Source organism: Octopus sinensis, linkage group LG1 (assembly GCF_006345805.1).
Source record: "Octopus sinensis linkage group LG1, ASM634580v1, whole genome shotgun sequence".
NCBI classification, from domain to species: Eukaryota; Metazoa; Mollusca; class Cephalopoda; order Octopoda; family Octopodidae; genus Octopus; species Octopus sinensis.
The window spans coordinates 51,286,701-51,301,700 of record NC_042997.1 but is presented as its reverse complement, the minus strand read 5'-3'; the positions used below and the strand labels follow the sequence as shown (position 1 = coordinate 51,301,700).

General features: G+C 35.6%; 1 protein-coding gene across 20 annotated transcripts in view; it reads right to left on the bottom strand.

Moving 5' to 3' along the window:
- LOC115209943 (calcium-dependent secretion activator 1) overlaps nt 1–15,000 on the bottom strand; it is a 289,946-nt gene that overhangs the window by 153,749 nt on the left and 121,197 nt on the right. For 10 of the 20 annotated variants that reach the window (XM_036500755.1, XM_036500758.1, XM_036500764.1 and 7 more), the window contains one exon: nt 9,967–9,978. The exons of the other annotated variants lie outside the window; for them this stretch is intronic. In XM_036500755.1, the coding sequence (XP_036356648.1) occupies nt 9,967–9,978 (12 nt within the window). The remainder of the gene's footprint in view (nt 1–9,966; nt 9,979–15,000) is intronic. 20 annotated transcript variants of the gene reach the window in all.

Sequence of the window (15,000 nt, the reverse complement as noted above, 5' to 3'; positions counted from 1 at the left end):
TTCTGGACATATATTTACAGGAACAACATAGGCAGGGTAGGAATGTTAGAAATTTATTTTTAAAAAATGAGTAAAATGGAACACATAACATAACTTTGATGTTAGTGATGGTTGAGTGTATGTGTTAGAGATATCCAACAGATGAGATATAGATATAGTCCAAGGTTGGTAAGTTACATTGGTAGGTTCATGCCAATCATGAACTATAATGATGTTGCACTCACAAACAATAATGACGTTGCATTCACAAAGGCAAAAGACTACTAGTAAATGATATGAAAGCAAACCTCCAGTAATCCAGGCTTTATGGAAATCATACTGGTGATCACTGAGAAGAGGAAAGACACAAATTAATGAAAGAAGCAATTGTTTACAACTGTTTCCATCACCTTTGAAATAGTGGAGATAGTAATTGTCAGACTTAGTGAAGTTGCACTTCTGTGATTGGGACACAGTTTAGTGTGTTTCTAAAAATTACACAGATTACTGGAGAGAAAGTAAGACTGAAGAAGCTTGTGATCTTGAAGAATAATGAAAAATGACTGCTGGCACATTACTGGCTTAGACAATATTCAGTCTTGTCATATATGTCAATAATGAATTGAGGGAAGAGCTGACCATAGTCCACAATGAAAGTATCACTGTGTTGAATTATAATTTTGAAGCCTCAGAAATAATTGTCAGAATATTTTTTGCATCATGTCTCATGTCTTCTGTGCCTACCATGTACCCATGCTCACATTTTCAGAATATGAGAAAATACTGCAAGGCATCTTGAGCATAATATAAATCTCAGTTAAGCTAACTGATCTGATGTCTCTCTTTTCAAGAATGATGTCTAGAAATAAGAATAGCCACCTCTGAAACAGTAAAAGCTTTAAATCAGTCTTTAAGCTGTCCTGTTCTGTCAGCTTGGACAATTACTTTCCAATACTGCAGTGTTAGTTTATCCAAAGCAGTGCAAAACCTATTTCTGCAATTATTATGACCATGGATAATCTCCTGGGGGTGTAAGAAAATTTCTTCTCTGTAAAAATATTCCTGCAGTACTTCTGTACTATGCATGTGTCTGTAGACAAGGGTGTGTTTATCATTCCTTGGTGCATTATTGTGGGATAATTTTTAATTTGTGTACAAATCTTGAAATAGAATTGTTGAAAAAAGCAACGTTGTTTCAAGACAAACAAATATTGACACTGGGCAACCATAAAAAAAAATATATATGGACATATGTATGTATATATGTAGTATGTAAAACTGAAACAGCCAAAAAAGTATACATAAAAAAACCCCACAGAAATAACACGGTATGATGAATAATGTGTCAGTTTAAAATACGAAAGGAAGGAAAACTGAGTTTGATGTTTCAGAAAATTAATATTTCTTTTGATAGAAAAAATTACAAAGGGGAAATGTAAGGAGGGAGTAATGGGGAAAGAAGAGAAGGAATGAAAAAAATCAACATACATTTACACAACTTCAGAAAAGCTGCTCTGCTAAGTTGTACAGGCTGATGCGCTAAAGTATGTGTAGAATTGGTGAAGTTAATTGTGGTCATATGCAAGTGCTGATATATGAGTATTGTACAGCTATTTGCAGACAGGCATCATACAGTTTGCCTTTCACTCCAAGGGAGATGTCCTTTGTTGCAAACAGAAGTAGGAACTCTTTGAACTTTGCCCAGCCTATTCTTATTCTCCCAGTATCCATCTCCATTACTGACTTGGTCACCTAGATAATGGAAGCTATCAACTTCTTGTATCTTACCCCACTGGCATTTGATGGAGTCTATTTTCTGTACATTTTCAGTGTTTATTGTACCTGTGCACCTACCACACACAAAACCTATTTTCCCAGTTAACCTTCCTTTGATATTGCTGCAGCTCTTGTGTGTCCATAGTTTGCACTGAGTACATCTTATGGAATTTCTGCCTATGCTTTTCCTACAGATCGAGCAGGGCAATCTACTTGAGGGGGTTTGCGATTTGTCTGCCTTCCTACTTTCTAAGACTTTGCTTTTACAAGGTTTACTCTAAGGCCCTTCAATTATAGACCTTGCTTCCACACTTGAAACTTCTTCTCTAGTTCTGGTAGGGATTCCCCAATAAGAACAAGATCATCAGCATAGAGGAGCTCCCAGGGGAAGCCTGTCTTAAATTCCTCTGTTATTGCCTGGAGGAAAATGATGAACAAGAGTGGGCAGAGGATGGATAATGTGTATGTGTGTGCGTGTATATATATATATATATATGTGTGTGTGTGTGTGTGTGTGTGTGTGTGTACGTATCTATTTATTTATATGTTGTTTCTTAGGAGTGGTTGGCATTAGGAAGCTCATTCATTTACAGAAATCATTCCAAATCCGACTGGAGTCTGGTGAAGCCTTCCAGCTTGCCAGCTCTGGTCAAACTGTCCAAACAAAGCCAGCATGGACAACGAACTTAAATGATGATGAGGAATATTTCACCAGTTTCAGTCAGAAGCTGAGACCATGTTTGAGCATCACCTTTCTGTGTTTAGGTTACTTTTTCTGTGCTATTTCTGGTGAAGTAGCAAGTTGGACAGAGCTGCTCTTCTTTGTATCTCCTGTCACAACGTGGGTTCATCTGCTACCTCAGATAAAAATTTGCCCTGATGCTCTTTGAAGACCACCAAATCAACACCTCACAAATCTCTGAGATAGTTTCGCAGAATGTTGAACAGTTGTGGTCCCTTGATACTCAAGAACTCAAGATGTTACACTACAGGGTCCTTGTTTTAGATGGAGAAGATGGGAACTTCTGTACTATGCAGTGCTGTCTAGTTCAGTGGTTGGTATAGCTTTCAATTCCAAAGTTGAGAGCTAGAGCTTCCAGAATTTTCCATATATATATCACTGCATATTATTCATGCTTTCTTTCTAAGGAGTAAAGCTTCAGTTCCTATAGTTTCTCACAGTAGCACCTGTTTCACTGAGTCAATCTACTTTGTGTAGTAGCACTTTCATGTAGCACTAACATAGCTAGAAAATTCCTATAACTCATAGATAACCACTTCTCTCACACACATGAATACCACAAGATCTTCAATAGAAATACAGTTAAAGTTAGTTATAGTTGCCTCTCTAATATAGGGTTGATTATATTCAACCTCAATAAAAATAACATTAGGAATATCCCCTAAAGATCCTGTAATTGTAGATCTCTGAACAGCTGTCTCCTGAACCGTAGGTACTTGGAAAAAGAATTAGTGTACAAGCCCAACATTATAGATTTGAATGGAATAACAAAAAAACTATATTGGAATGATGAGAAACACCTTCAAAGAGAGAAATATGCAATATTTGGTTTCGTTCAGGGATAAAAACAAAAAAACAAACATCTTTATCCAACTTGACATGGATGCTTAAAGGGAGAAATATGAGCAATTCCAGATAAACTGGATTATAATAGCTAAGGCCAGGAAATGCAGGGGATGGGGCAGCAAATACATGCTTTGCATTATAGATAAAAATAAATATCATAACAGCAGCAGTGAACATTTTAAATATCGTGGATGAAACTCTAGACGGTAGAGAAGTCAGGGCTGTAAAAAAATGGAAAGATGAACCCTAAAGCCTTCTTTAGATTTGCAAAAGAGTCTGCTTCAGTACAATACAAGGACAAGACCACTATTTGAAGAAAATGGTTCACCAACTGCAGACCCCCAAAGGATATCATCAAGGTAGGCCCTTACATTACTATAGTAGTGTAGGTATGCACTATTTTGTTGGAAATAATCTCCATATCATCAGTCTTTTTGAATGCTTGCCATCATAGATTGTCACAGCAAGTTTGAGTAAAAAGGACCAATTACAGTACCACCAATAAAGGTTGGCCCAGTTAATTCTTTTGATGATAAGCTATAACATAATGTAACTCTAGGTAAATCAACATGATGTTTCTCTGTAATATGCAAATTCTCATGGACCAAGTAAGTGCAACTGTGACAGCTAATTGAACCATTTAATTTAAATGTAGTTTCATCACTTTAAACCATCTTAGTTGGAAAGTGTGTGTTTCTAGACATCTTGCTAAGTATCACTCGTAAAACTTTATTCTTTGGTCTGGATCATCTTCTCTGAGGTCATGGACTATTCTTGGAATGTAACTTTGACAATGACAGCACTTTAAAATATGATGGGCACTTGATTTTGAAATTCTTATCTCACAACTTGCTTGCTGCATAGATTTTCTTGACCTCTGGCAATACATTTTCAGTACCCTTCCTTGCTTTGCCGGGCTCATTGATATCCATGGTCTTCTGGAAAGATTCCTGTGGACATTCTAAACACGTCCATGTGTTTCAAACTTATCTTTAATTCAAGTGGTCGTAAATCATGTTAATAGAGCTGTTTGAAGCTCCCTCCTAAACAGTCTTTGCACTGCAACCACATTTTCAAACTTACACTTAGGATAAATTTCCTTTCTTCAAGCTCAGTTTGGCTTCTTTCATTATGTTTAATGGGTTAAATCTAAAAAGTGAAAATTAAGTGAGTTATCAGCTATAAGTGTGTAAACATTTGTGTGGGGGGACAAGCTGTGCATGTGCATAAGCTTGCAAGGAATGAGGCTAGTATGCTCTGCTGGACGTGTAATGTCAGTGTGCATACATGACAGAGTGTAAGTGCCTTGAGAGAAAGTTGGATATAAGAAGCATCAGATGTGGTGTGCAAGATAGACAATTGCACTGGTATGGTCATGTGTTGCATATTGATGAGAACAGCTGTGTGAAAAAGTGTCACATCCTAGCAGTAGAGGGAACCTGTGGAAGAGGTAGACCCATGAAAACCTAGGATGAGGTGGTGAAGCATGACCTTCGAATGTTGGGCCTCATGGAGGAGGTGACAAGTGATCGAGACCTTTGGAGATATGCTGTGCTTGAGAAGACCTGACAAGCCAAGTGAGACTTTAACCGTGGCCTATGCCAGTGCAGCATAACTGGCCCATTGGGCAATAAACTGTGCTTGCAAAGACATGAGTCAAGTGAAGTCATTGTTGTGGCCAATGACAGTATTGCCTGATTGGCACCTGTGCTGGTGGCACGTAAAAAGCATCATTCAAGCATGGTTGATACCAGTGCCACCTGACTGGTCCCATGCTGGTGGCAAGTAAAAAGCACATTCAAGTGTGATTGTCACCAGAGCCCTTGACTGGCTCCCATGCTGGTGGCATGTAAAAAGCACCATTTGAGCATGGTCGATGCCAGTACTGCATGACTGTCTCTTGTACCGGAGGCACGTAAAAGTACCCACTATACTCTCAGAGTGGTTGGTGTTAGGAAGGGCATCTAGCTGTAGAAACGTTGCTAGATGAGATTGGAGCCTGGTGCAGCCATCTGCCCTGCCACCCCTCAGTCAAACCATCCAATCCATGCCAGCATGGAAAGTGGAGGTTAGAGGACGACGACGATGATGATGATGATAATGATGATGATGACAATATATGTGGGTGTGTGTGTGTATATATATATATATATATATATATATAAAAACACACACACACAGGTGCAGGCATGGTTGTGTGGTAAGAAGTTTGCTTCCTAACCACATGGTTTTGGGTTCAGTCCCACTGCACAGTATCTTAGCCAAGTATCTTCTATTTTAGCCTGAGCTGATCAAAGCCTTGTGAGTGGATTTGGCAAATGGGAACTGAAAGAAGCTTGTTGTATGTGTATATATATATATATATATATATATATATATATATATATATATATGTATGTATGTATATTTGTATGTGTGTGTGTATGTGTATGTTATTGTCTCCTTGCTTTGACTTTATGTGATAATTATAAAAAAATGTCATCATCATGCAAGCAGTATCCTTTGTTTCCAATCTTCTGTAAAAACGTGTCTAGTCATGGAAAATATGATCTTACTTGGAAACAGGTGAGCATTGGTGAAAGAAAGGGTGTCTGACTATAGAAAATCCCCTTCAAAAAATTCCATCTGAACCATGCAAGCATGGAATAGTAGATATTAAATGATGATGAGATTTGATATGTATGTCAGAATAAACTGAAGAGAAATTATGTTTTATGTCTAAGTTTCTTTTCACTATTCCAGAGTTGGAAAGATCGCAGAATACATATAGAATAAACAAAACTGGAGAGATGATTCATAAATCCTGTAATGAAATCAGCGATTCATAACCAACTGATATGAATCTCTAACAAAGTGAAGACCCAGAAAACTTATCTGGCCCAGATTGCATAATTCAGCCATTATGTCCACTGTAACATGCATAAGATGATGTAACTTCATAATTCATGAACTGATTCTCCAGTTTTGTTTTATAAATCATCATCATTATCATTATTTAATGCCCATGTTCTATGCTGCCATGGGCTGAAAGGTTTAACAGGATCTGCTGAGTTACAGGATGCATCAAGCTCCAATATCTGCTTTGACATGATTTCTAAAGCTTGATGCACTTCCTAATGCCAACCACTTTACAGAATGTATTGGGTACTTTTTGTGGTACCAGCACTAGTGAGTTTGCCAAGTAGGTCACAAGACAAGAACTGCTTTGACTGAGCGGGGGTGCTTTGTGTCAGGTGTTAAAAGGCTAAAGTATGATGGATGGAAGCACTCCGTCGGTTACGACGACGAGGGTTCCCGTTGATCCGATCAACGGAACAGCCTGCTCGTGAAATTAACGTGTAAGTGGCTGAGCGCTCCACAGACACGTGTACCCTTAACGCAGTTCTCGGGGATATTCAGCATGACACAGAGAGTGACAAGGCCAGCCCTTTGAAATACAGGTACAACAGAAACAGGAAGTAAGAGTGAGAGAAAGTTGTGGTGAAAGAGTACAGCAGGGATCACCACCATCCCTGCCGGAGCCTCGTGGAGCTTTAGGTGTTTTCGCTCAATAAACACTCACAACACCCAGTCTGGGAATCGAAATAAAGTATGATACAGGAACAGGGAAAAGTGTCTTACCATAGAGAAGATACATGGACCCCAGCTATACACACACACACGCACACATATATATGCATAAATGGTGTGTATGTGTCTTTTCTCTTTTCTTTTTTATTTGTTTCAGTCATTTGACTGCAGCCATACTGGAGCACTGCCTTTAGTCAAGAAAATCGGCCCCCAGGACGTATTCTATCAGGCTCTTTTGCTGAACTGCTAAGTTATGGGGACATAAGCACACCACCATCAGTTGTCAAGCGATGTTGGGGGGACAAACACACAACAAACATACACACATATATATATATCTATATATATATATGTATATATATATATACACACACACATATATACGACAGGCTTCTTTCAGTTTCTGTCTACCAAATCCACACACACGGCTTTGGTCAACCCAAGGCTATAGTAGAAGACAGTAGCCCAAGGTGCCACACAGTGGAAATGAACCCGGAACCATGTGGTTGGTAAGCAAACTACTTACCACACAGCCACTCCTGCACCTATGTGAGTGTATAAATTGAAGATTGGTGTTCATGATAATACTTTTATTTCATGGTTGACAATTCCATGGTGATTATTCTCACATTATGTCTACAGACATGTCTGTTAATAATGATTCAGCCATGCATGCTATACAATGTATATAACATAGCTGTCCATAGAATTGTTTCATAGGAGGTATTTATAAAAATAATATTGAGAAATAACCAGCTTCCTAAGATAAACACCTGGATTATTTTATCCATACTAACCTCCTATATATATATATATATATTTCATTACCATCATCATTGAATGTCCATATCCCATACTGGCATGGGTTTATGTAAGGATGTATGTATTTAATATACTAAATGAATGGTTATGCACAAGAGAAATATCTAAAGATTACAGGGTGCAACTTTTAACATTCAGTTAAATTCCAATATCTTACGACTTCAAAGCAATAATAATACCAAGTATTATGTTGCATAAAGTTTATAATTGGCTATAATGAATGGTGAGAACAAATCACATTAGAAAAGTTATAAAAACAAAGAATATCATTGATATTTCAAAACTTAATTATTATAATTACTTAACATAATAAAAGTAATCGTGCATGAAGTGAGTATCATTTCATCAGGATCATATTTAAATTATAGATTTTGAAAAAATTCTTGATGAAATGGCACATCATATTAGGTAATTAAAATAACTGTGTGTTGGTAGATGCTCATGAGCACTGTTGAAAGAGTTATAAGAAGAAATGAATTTTTTGAAGCATCAATAATGTTGATGTTTCTACCTTTTCTGATGTGAGTGGATATATGTTTGTGTGTATGTGCATGCATGCATGTAAATATATATATGAGTGTGTGTGCATGGGTAAAATTATCTCATACACACACATGAAAAGAAATAATTATTGAAAAATATATAAGAAAAAATCTTCTATGCTAAGAAAATGCTGCTACTGTTTTATGGTAATTTTCTAAAAGCTTTGATTTACACCATTATAGTATATTAGCAGAACAGTAAGCATAAGCAAAAAAGTATCAATATATTAAACATGCAAATTTTAGATGATCAGATCTAGTCCCTAATGATTCATCTATGATGGTTATTTGCAAATTCATTCATAGATTTGAATGTCTATTTTAGTAATTTTTGTTTCATAAAAATTTTTTTTTAAATCTTAAAGTATATCTTATAAAAAGGTTGAATATTTTTCAATTCATTCCTTCTTTTACTTGTTTCCCTGAGCTTCATTGATAGCAATATACTGAAAGCTTAAAAGATAGGAGTAAAATATTAAAATAATTTGAATTAAAACATTTCAGGATATTTTTCTAGTCACTTTTCAATTAAATTAAAGAATATAATTTACAAGTTTTCAAAAGCTTGAAACCAATATGCTCCTTATTTTAAATATAACAAGTATATGGATTCATTGCTCTTGAGTGGAAATTCTCCCTACCTTCTATTTCTTAAACTCTTTCTTTACATTTCTTATTCCAAAAGCAACAGTGGGTGACAGCACCAACAATTGGCAGTCAAAATTCCCATGTGTAAAAAAAGAAATGCTTTCTGTTAAATATTGTGGATATATTTATTTTCTTATTCCAATGCTACTTCAATTTTTAGGTATATAAATTAGTTTACATTCATATTATGATATTACATATGACTAAATGTGCCTATGTACTTTCAGTATTATATTAGCTACAACTAAGACTAAACTAAATTTCCCTGAAATTAAACCAGCTGTTTCATATATTTCTTTATGTGAATAGCTATAAAATATTTTAGAATTGATACTGCTTCTTAAAATACTATGCTTACAAGAAAATAGGGAGAAAGACAAAATGAATCTCAATTTCTGAATCTAACATTCATATTGGATTGAGTTGGATATATTTTTTAAATATCCTTGTACAAATCAGCTACAATAATAATCAAGCAAATGAATACTATGAAATATTCTAAAATAGAATTTAGGCAAACTGAAAAAGCTAATATGAATTTAGGAGAAGACCTCAATATATTGTGTTGTACATTAGCTTTAATTTACAGATATTTATACAAATAGAAGCATATATATACATATATATATACCTATATATATACATAAATATGTATATACATATATATTGTTATATTTCTTTAAAAAAAAGATAAAGTGTGTTTTGATGCATTTATTCTTGGATCTGAATAAGATAACTTGGATCCAGTTTGGGATCTGGGTAAAATAACTATTATTGAGGGTTTATAAAGGTATGTCTATTACTTACATAGATAGTACAATGATAAATTTCTTTTAGTGAAAGAATTTTAGTGATTTTACTCAATAATTGTAGTAGGTAGCATTAATAAAATATCAGTATGAGATTTGTTTTATTAAGTGGAAATTATGATAAACATAAATTATGGAGTGACATAGCAAAGTTGGTAAAATATTGAAGTCTGAAAGTGCGCATGCACGCTTTCTAAATAAAATAGTGGAAATAATGTGTATTTCAGCTCACCTTGTTGCTCTTCTGAGATACCAAATTAGAAAAGAGAATTTCATAAACATTCAATAATGTTTAAATTGAAGAAGTATGTAGATAAAAATAATAATAATGTTTGTACATTCACACACATATGCTCGTGCATATACAAATTATCATAAATATATTCTTATTTTCAAAGACAAGTAAAAACACAGGAATTCAAGAAATAAAGTATTCTAAAATGGCTTGAAAGTAGCGCTCCAGCAAATCCTTAGTTATGATAGCTAAGAAAATTAAAGAATTATAACACTTCCACTTGTGAGTATAAGCAACACACAAACACACACACTCACTACAATACACATAAATACTTTATAAAACATATTTAGTTTGAGATTTCAAAATAGAAAAACTAAACATCATCTGTTCAAATCCTTACAATTTGTTTAATGTTTACAAAAAAGAAATTCGTATAAATATTGTGACATTACATCATATACATACATGTTTAATTTCAACTTGTTGAGAATATAATAATCATGCTAGTAGTTATGTCATGATAAAACACATCCATTATACCCTGTAATGCGTTTGCTGTTAGCAAAACCATCTAGCCATTATAAACCATGCCAAAATGAAATGTACAAGTCGAGTGTGGTTCCTGAACTATGCCTAAGAGGGGAATGACCTGTCCAACCCATGCTAGTATAGACAGCAGATGTAAAATGACGGTGGTTTTATATATATATATATATATATGATGGACTCTCCCATCACTAGGCAACTTATGAGGGCTTCACAATTTCTTACCAAACAACCACACAGATGATTTGTCTATAGCGATCAAATATTTGTGTAGACATGACCTCACTCCCTCCATTAGATCAACATTGCTTGTACAGGTGCAACAGGTGCCACACATCAGATGTCGAAATGATTGCAGACCAACATAGAGTCTCATATATATATATATATATATATATACATATATATACATATATATATATATATACACACACACACACACATATATACACATACATACATATATATACACATATATATATACATAGATACATATATATACATATATATATACATATATATAAATACATATATATATATATATATATATAACGGGAAGCTTTATGAAAATAAACAAAAGACGAAGGCAGGTGGAAAACAAACGAACAATTGTATTAGTATGGCGCTCAGGAAATATAAATAAAACAAGTCTTTAACGTTTCGAGCCTACGCTCTTCAACAGAAAGATACACAGAGAGAGAAAAACACAGAAAGAAGGAGAGAAAAAAAATGCGTGCAGTAGCTAACAAATCAACATGGCGATCTGATTTCGGCCAGAGGTCAAAGATCAAACATGAGACGCGAGAGCGAAATAAGGGGAGATAATAGGGTTGATAAAAGGGTGAGGGACCAGCTAAAAGTGCGTGGGAGGGGTCTGGATGTGTGTATGTATAGGGTTGGTGTATGTATTAGTATGTATAAGGGTGTGTGTGTGTGTGTTGTGGTGTGTATGAGAGAGTATTAGTGCGTAAGATTGGTCTGGACATGCGTATGTATGGGGTTGGTGTATGTATTAGTATGTATTAGTATGTATTAGTACGTATTGGTATTATATATGTGTGTGTGTGTGTGAGAGAGTATAAGTGCGTATGCGGGGTCTGGACGTGTGTATGTATAGGGTTGGTGTAAGTATTAGTATGTACTAGTATGTATTAGTACATATTAGTATGTATTAGTTGGTGTGTGTATTAGTATGGCACATCATATGTGATGTGATGTGTAAAGTCATGTGGTGTAGTGAGGAGAAGAGGGGGAGGGGGAGAAGAGGGGGAGAAGAGGGGGAGGGGGGAAGAAGGGGGAGAGAAGGGGAGGGGAAGAAGAGGGGGAGGAGAAGGGGGAAGAGGAGAGGAAGGGGGAGAAGGAAGGGGAGGAGGGGGATGAAGGAGGAAAGAGGGAGGGGGGGGAGAGGGGAGTGAGGGAGCAGAGGGAAGGGGAAGAGGGGGAGGGAGAAAGAGGGAAGAAGGGAGGGGAGTAGGGGTGAAAGGATGAAGGACTGAAGAATAGGGGTCGGGGGGGGGAGAAAGGATAGGTGAGGAGGGGGGAGAGGGGGTTAGATGAGGAGGGGGGAGAGTTGAGACCAAATGGCGTATAAGAGCGAAATACTGTATAGATACACATATATACACATACACACATATATATATATACATATATATATACACATATATATATATATACATATATATATACGCATACATATATATACATAGCGGATGTTAAACGATGATGATGATGATACATATATATACATATATATACATATATATACATAAAAGTATATATACATATATATGTGTATGTACATATATATATGTGTATATGCAATCAAGCCTTATGCATAGCACTTACGGAAACACACCTGAAACCGGACATAGCAGATGTGGAAGTACACATACCACAGTATGTTGTACTACGGACCGACAGAAAAGAAAGGAGTCATGGAGGAGTTGCTATATACATCCGTGAGGACCTCACACCCCAGGTTCTTTTGTCATACTCAAATTCGGTGTGTGACACACTAATTGTACATATAAGGCAACTTGGTGTAGTTGTGTGTGCTACATATCGCTCTCTAGATGCCCCAAGCCATGTAGGCAAGTTTGAAGACTGCCTTATAAAAATAGAAGTTCTAGTCACATTAGAACAACACATAAGTGTACTTATTATGGGAGACTTCAATCTACCCAATGTCAGATGGCCTGAGGGCCTTTCTCTCCCAGGAATGACAGCTGAAACTAGATAAAAAAAAATATACATATATATATACATTATATATATATATATAATATAATATATATACACATATACATACATATATACATACATACATATATATATATACATCATATATATATCTAATATATATATACATATATATATATACATATACATATATATATACACACATACATATATACACACACACACACACATACATACATACATACATACATACATACATACATACATATACATATATATATATATATATATATAGAAGAGAGGGCTTGAAAATGCAGAGGTCTTTTGAAGATGTATATTGACTTGACCGGTTTCACTTTTTTAAAGAAAGATTATCAAAAGTAAAATGCAATGCTTTTTAAAAGCTTTGTTGTGTTATAAAATGGTTATCGTAATTGTATTAAAATACAGTTATAGTGTCTTTGATAATGATAAGAAAATATTAAAAAATAGAATCTTTGACAATGATAACAAAATGTTAATAGGGGCTTTTTGTTTAAACATTTTACATGAAAATGTAAGATAGGTGAAAGATAAGTAGTAAAATAAATTTATAATTATTTTAAGTTCATCAAAAATTATGGTTGCATATATACATAAGGAATCATATTTAAGTAGTTATACAGAATTTTAGGGGAATGACCAACTTTTCCATCCAACATCTCTCTTGTAGTGCGTGTATGAGAAATATTAGCTATTTTTAGAAATAGTGCTGGAGAGTATTGTGGAATCAAAAGGATTTTTTTTGTTTCTGGGCTAGTCTATCATGGTTAAGTGGTTTTTGGGACTTGTCTTAGAGTTCAAAATGGTGTGAGTGTATGGGGGTGTGGGTTATTTTGGTTGGTCTTAGAGTTCAGTGTGGGGAGTGTATGGGTGTGTATATGTGTATGTTTTATATTTAGTAGGATGGTGTCTGTATATGTGTGCATATTTGTGTGTATCTGTGTATGTGTGTGATTTGTATTTGTCAGGGTGCTGTGTGTGCACATGTGTGTGTATGTGTCTGTGTGTATGTGTTTGTGTCTGCATGTGTGTATGTTTGTGTGTATTGTGTTGGTGGGGATGTTATGTGCATGTACATATGTGTGTGTATCTCTGTCTGAATATGTTTGTGTTGTTATAATTGTCCGGGTGGTGTGTGTGTGTGTGAGGGTGCATATGTATGTGTATGTAGGTGTGTATGTGTGAGTGTGTTGTATTTGTCAGGGGTTCTGTGTGAATGTTATGTTTATCCAGGTGGTGTGCATGTGTGTGTACGTACTATGCTTGTTTGTACTGAGTATGCGTTTGTGGAGTGTCTTGTAACTGTCATGATGGTGTGTAGGTGTGTGCATGTACGTGTTTATGTATGTGTGTATGTGTGTGTGCCTGTGAGTGTTGGTTGTGATTGCTAAAATCATATTGCATGTGTATATATGCATGTATTTTTCTTGGAATGTGTGTGGGTTTGTGCTTGAGCGTGGGGATATTGTGTTTGTGCATGTGTGTATATGTATGTGTGTGTGGGATGTTTCCATTGTATTTGTGTGTGTTTGTACATCTGTTTGTGTTTGTTGTGGATATGTACCTGGGGTGTATGTTAGAGTATTTTGAGTTGTGGTCTATATTTTTGAATAAGTATATTTTCCTTATTTCTTCATGTTTGGTCAGTGGTGTTGTCTGGGTATTGGTACACAGGAGGAAAACTAGGAATTTGGGGGACTTGTTTTGTGCACATAGATCTAAGTGGCTACTAAGTGGTATCTGTCTTGTGGTCCCTCAATTGTTGGCGGTAGACTGTCATCTTATCTCTTAGCGTAAGACTAGTCTGCCCTATGTAGTCCTTGTGGCATCCTTCACACCTTATGGCTTAAGGTAAATTCTTTGATGCACAAGTGAAGTAATTTTTTATGACAAAAGTGTGTCCCAACTAGAATTTGTATATTGTTCCTCCAAAGAAGTAATGCAAGTCCTACAGTTAGATCGACCACATTTTTTGACAGTAGGTGTTGGGCTTGTGTTGGGTAATTTTGCATTGGTGAGTAAGCTTTTTAGGGATTTAGGTTGTCTCTTGCTTTTTATTATTTTATAGGTTTCGAGTGCTTTTTTTAGATGTGGGTCTTGACTCAGTAGTGGGATGTTCTTGTATATAATCGTGTAAGCTTCTTTATTTCTTGGATTGTGTGTTGAGAGATATGGAAGACTAATGTACCTTGAGTGTGTTTTGGTTTTCATAAGTCTTGGATATCGATTGTCTTGGCC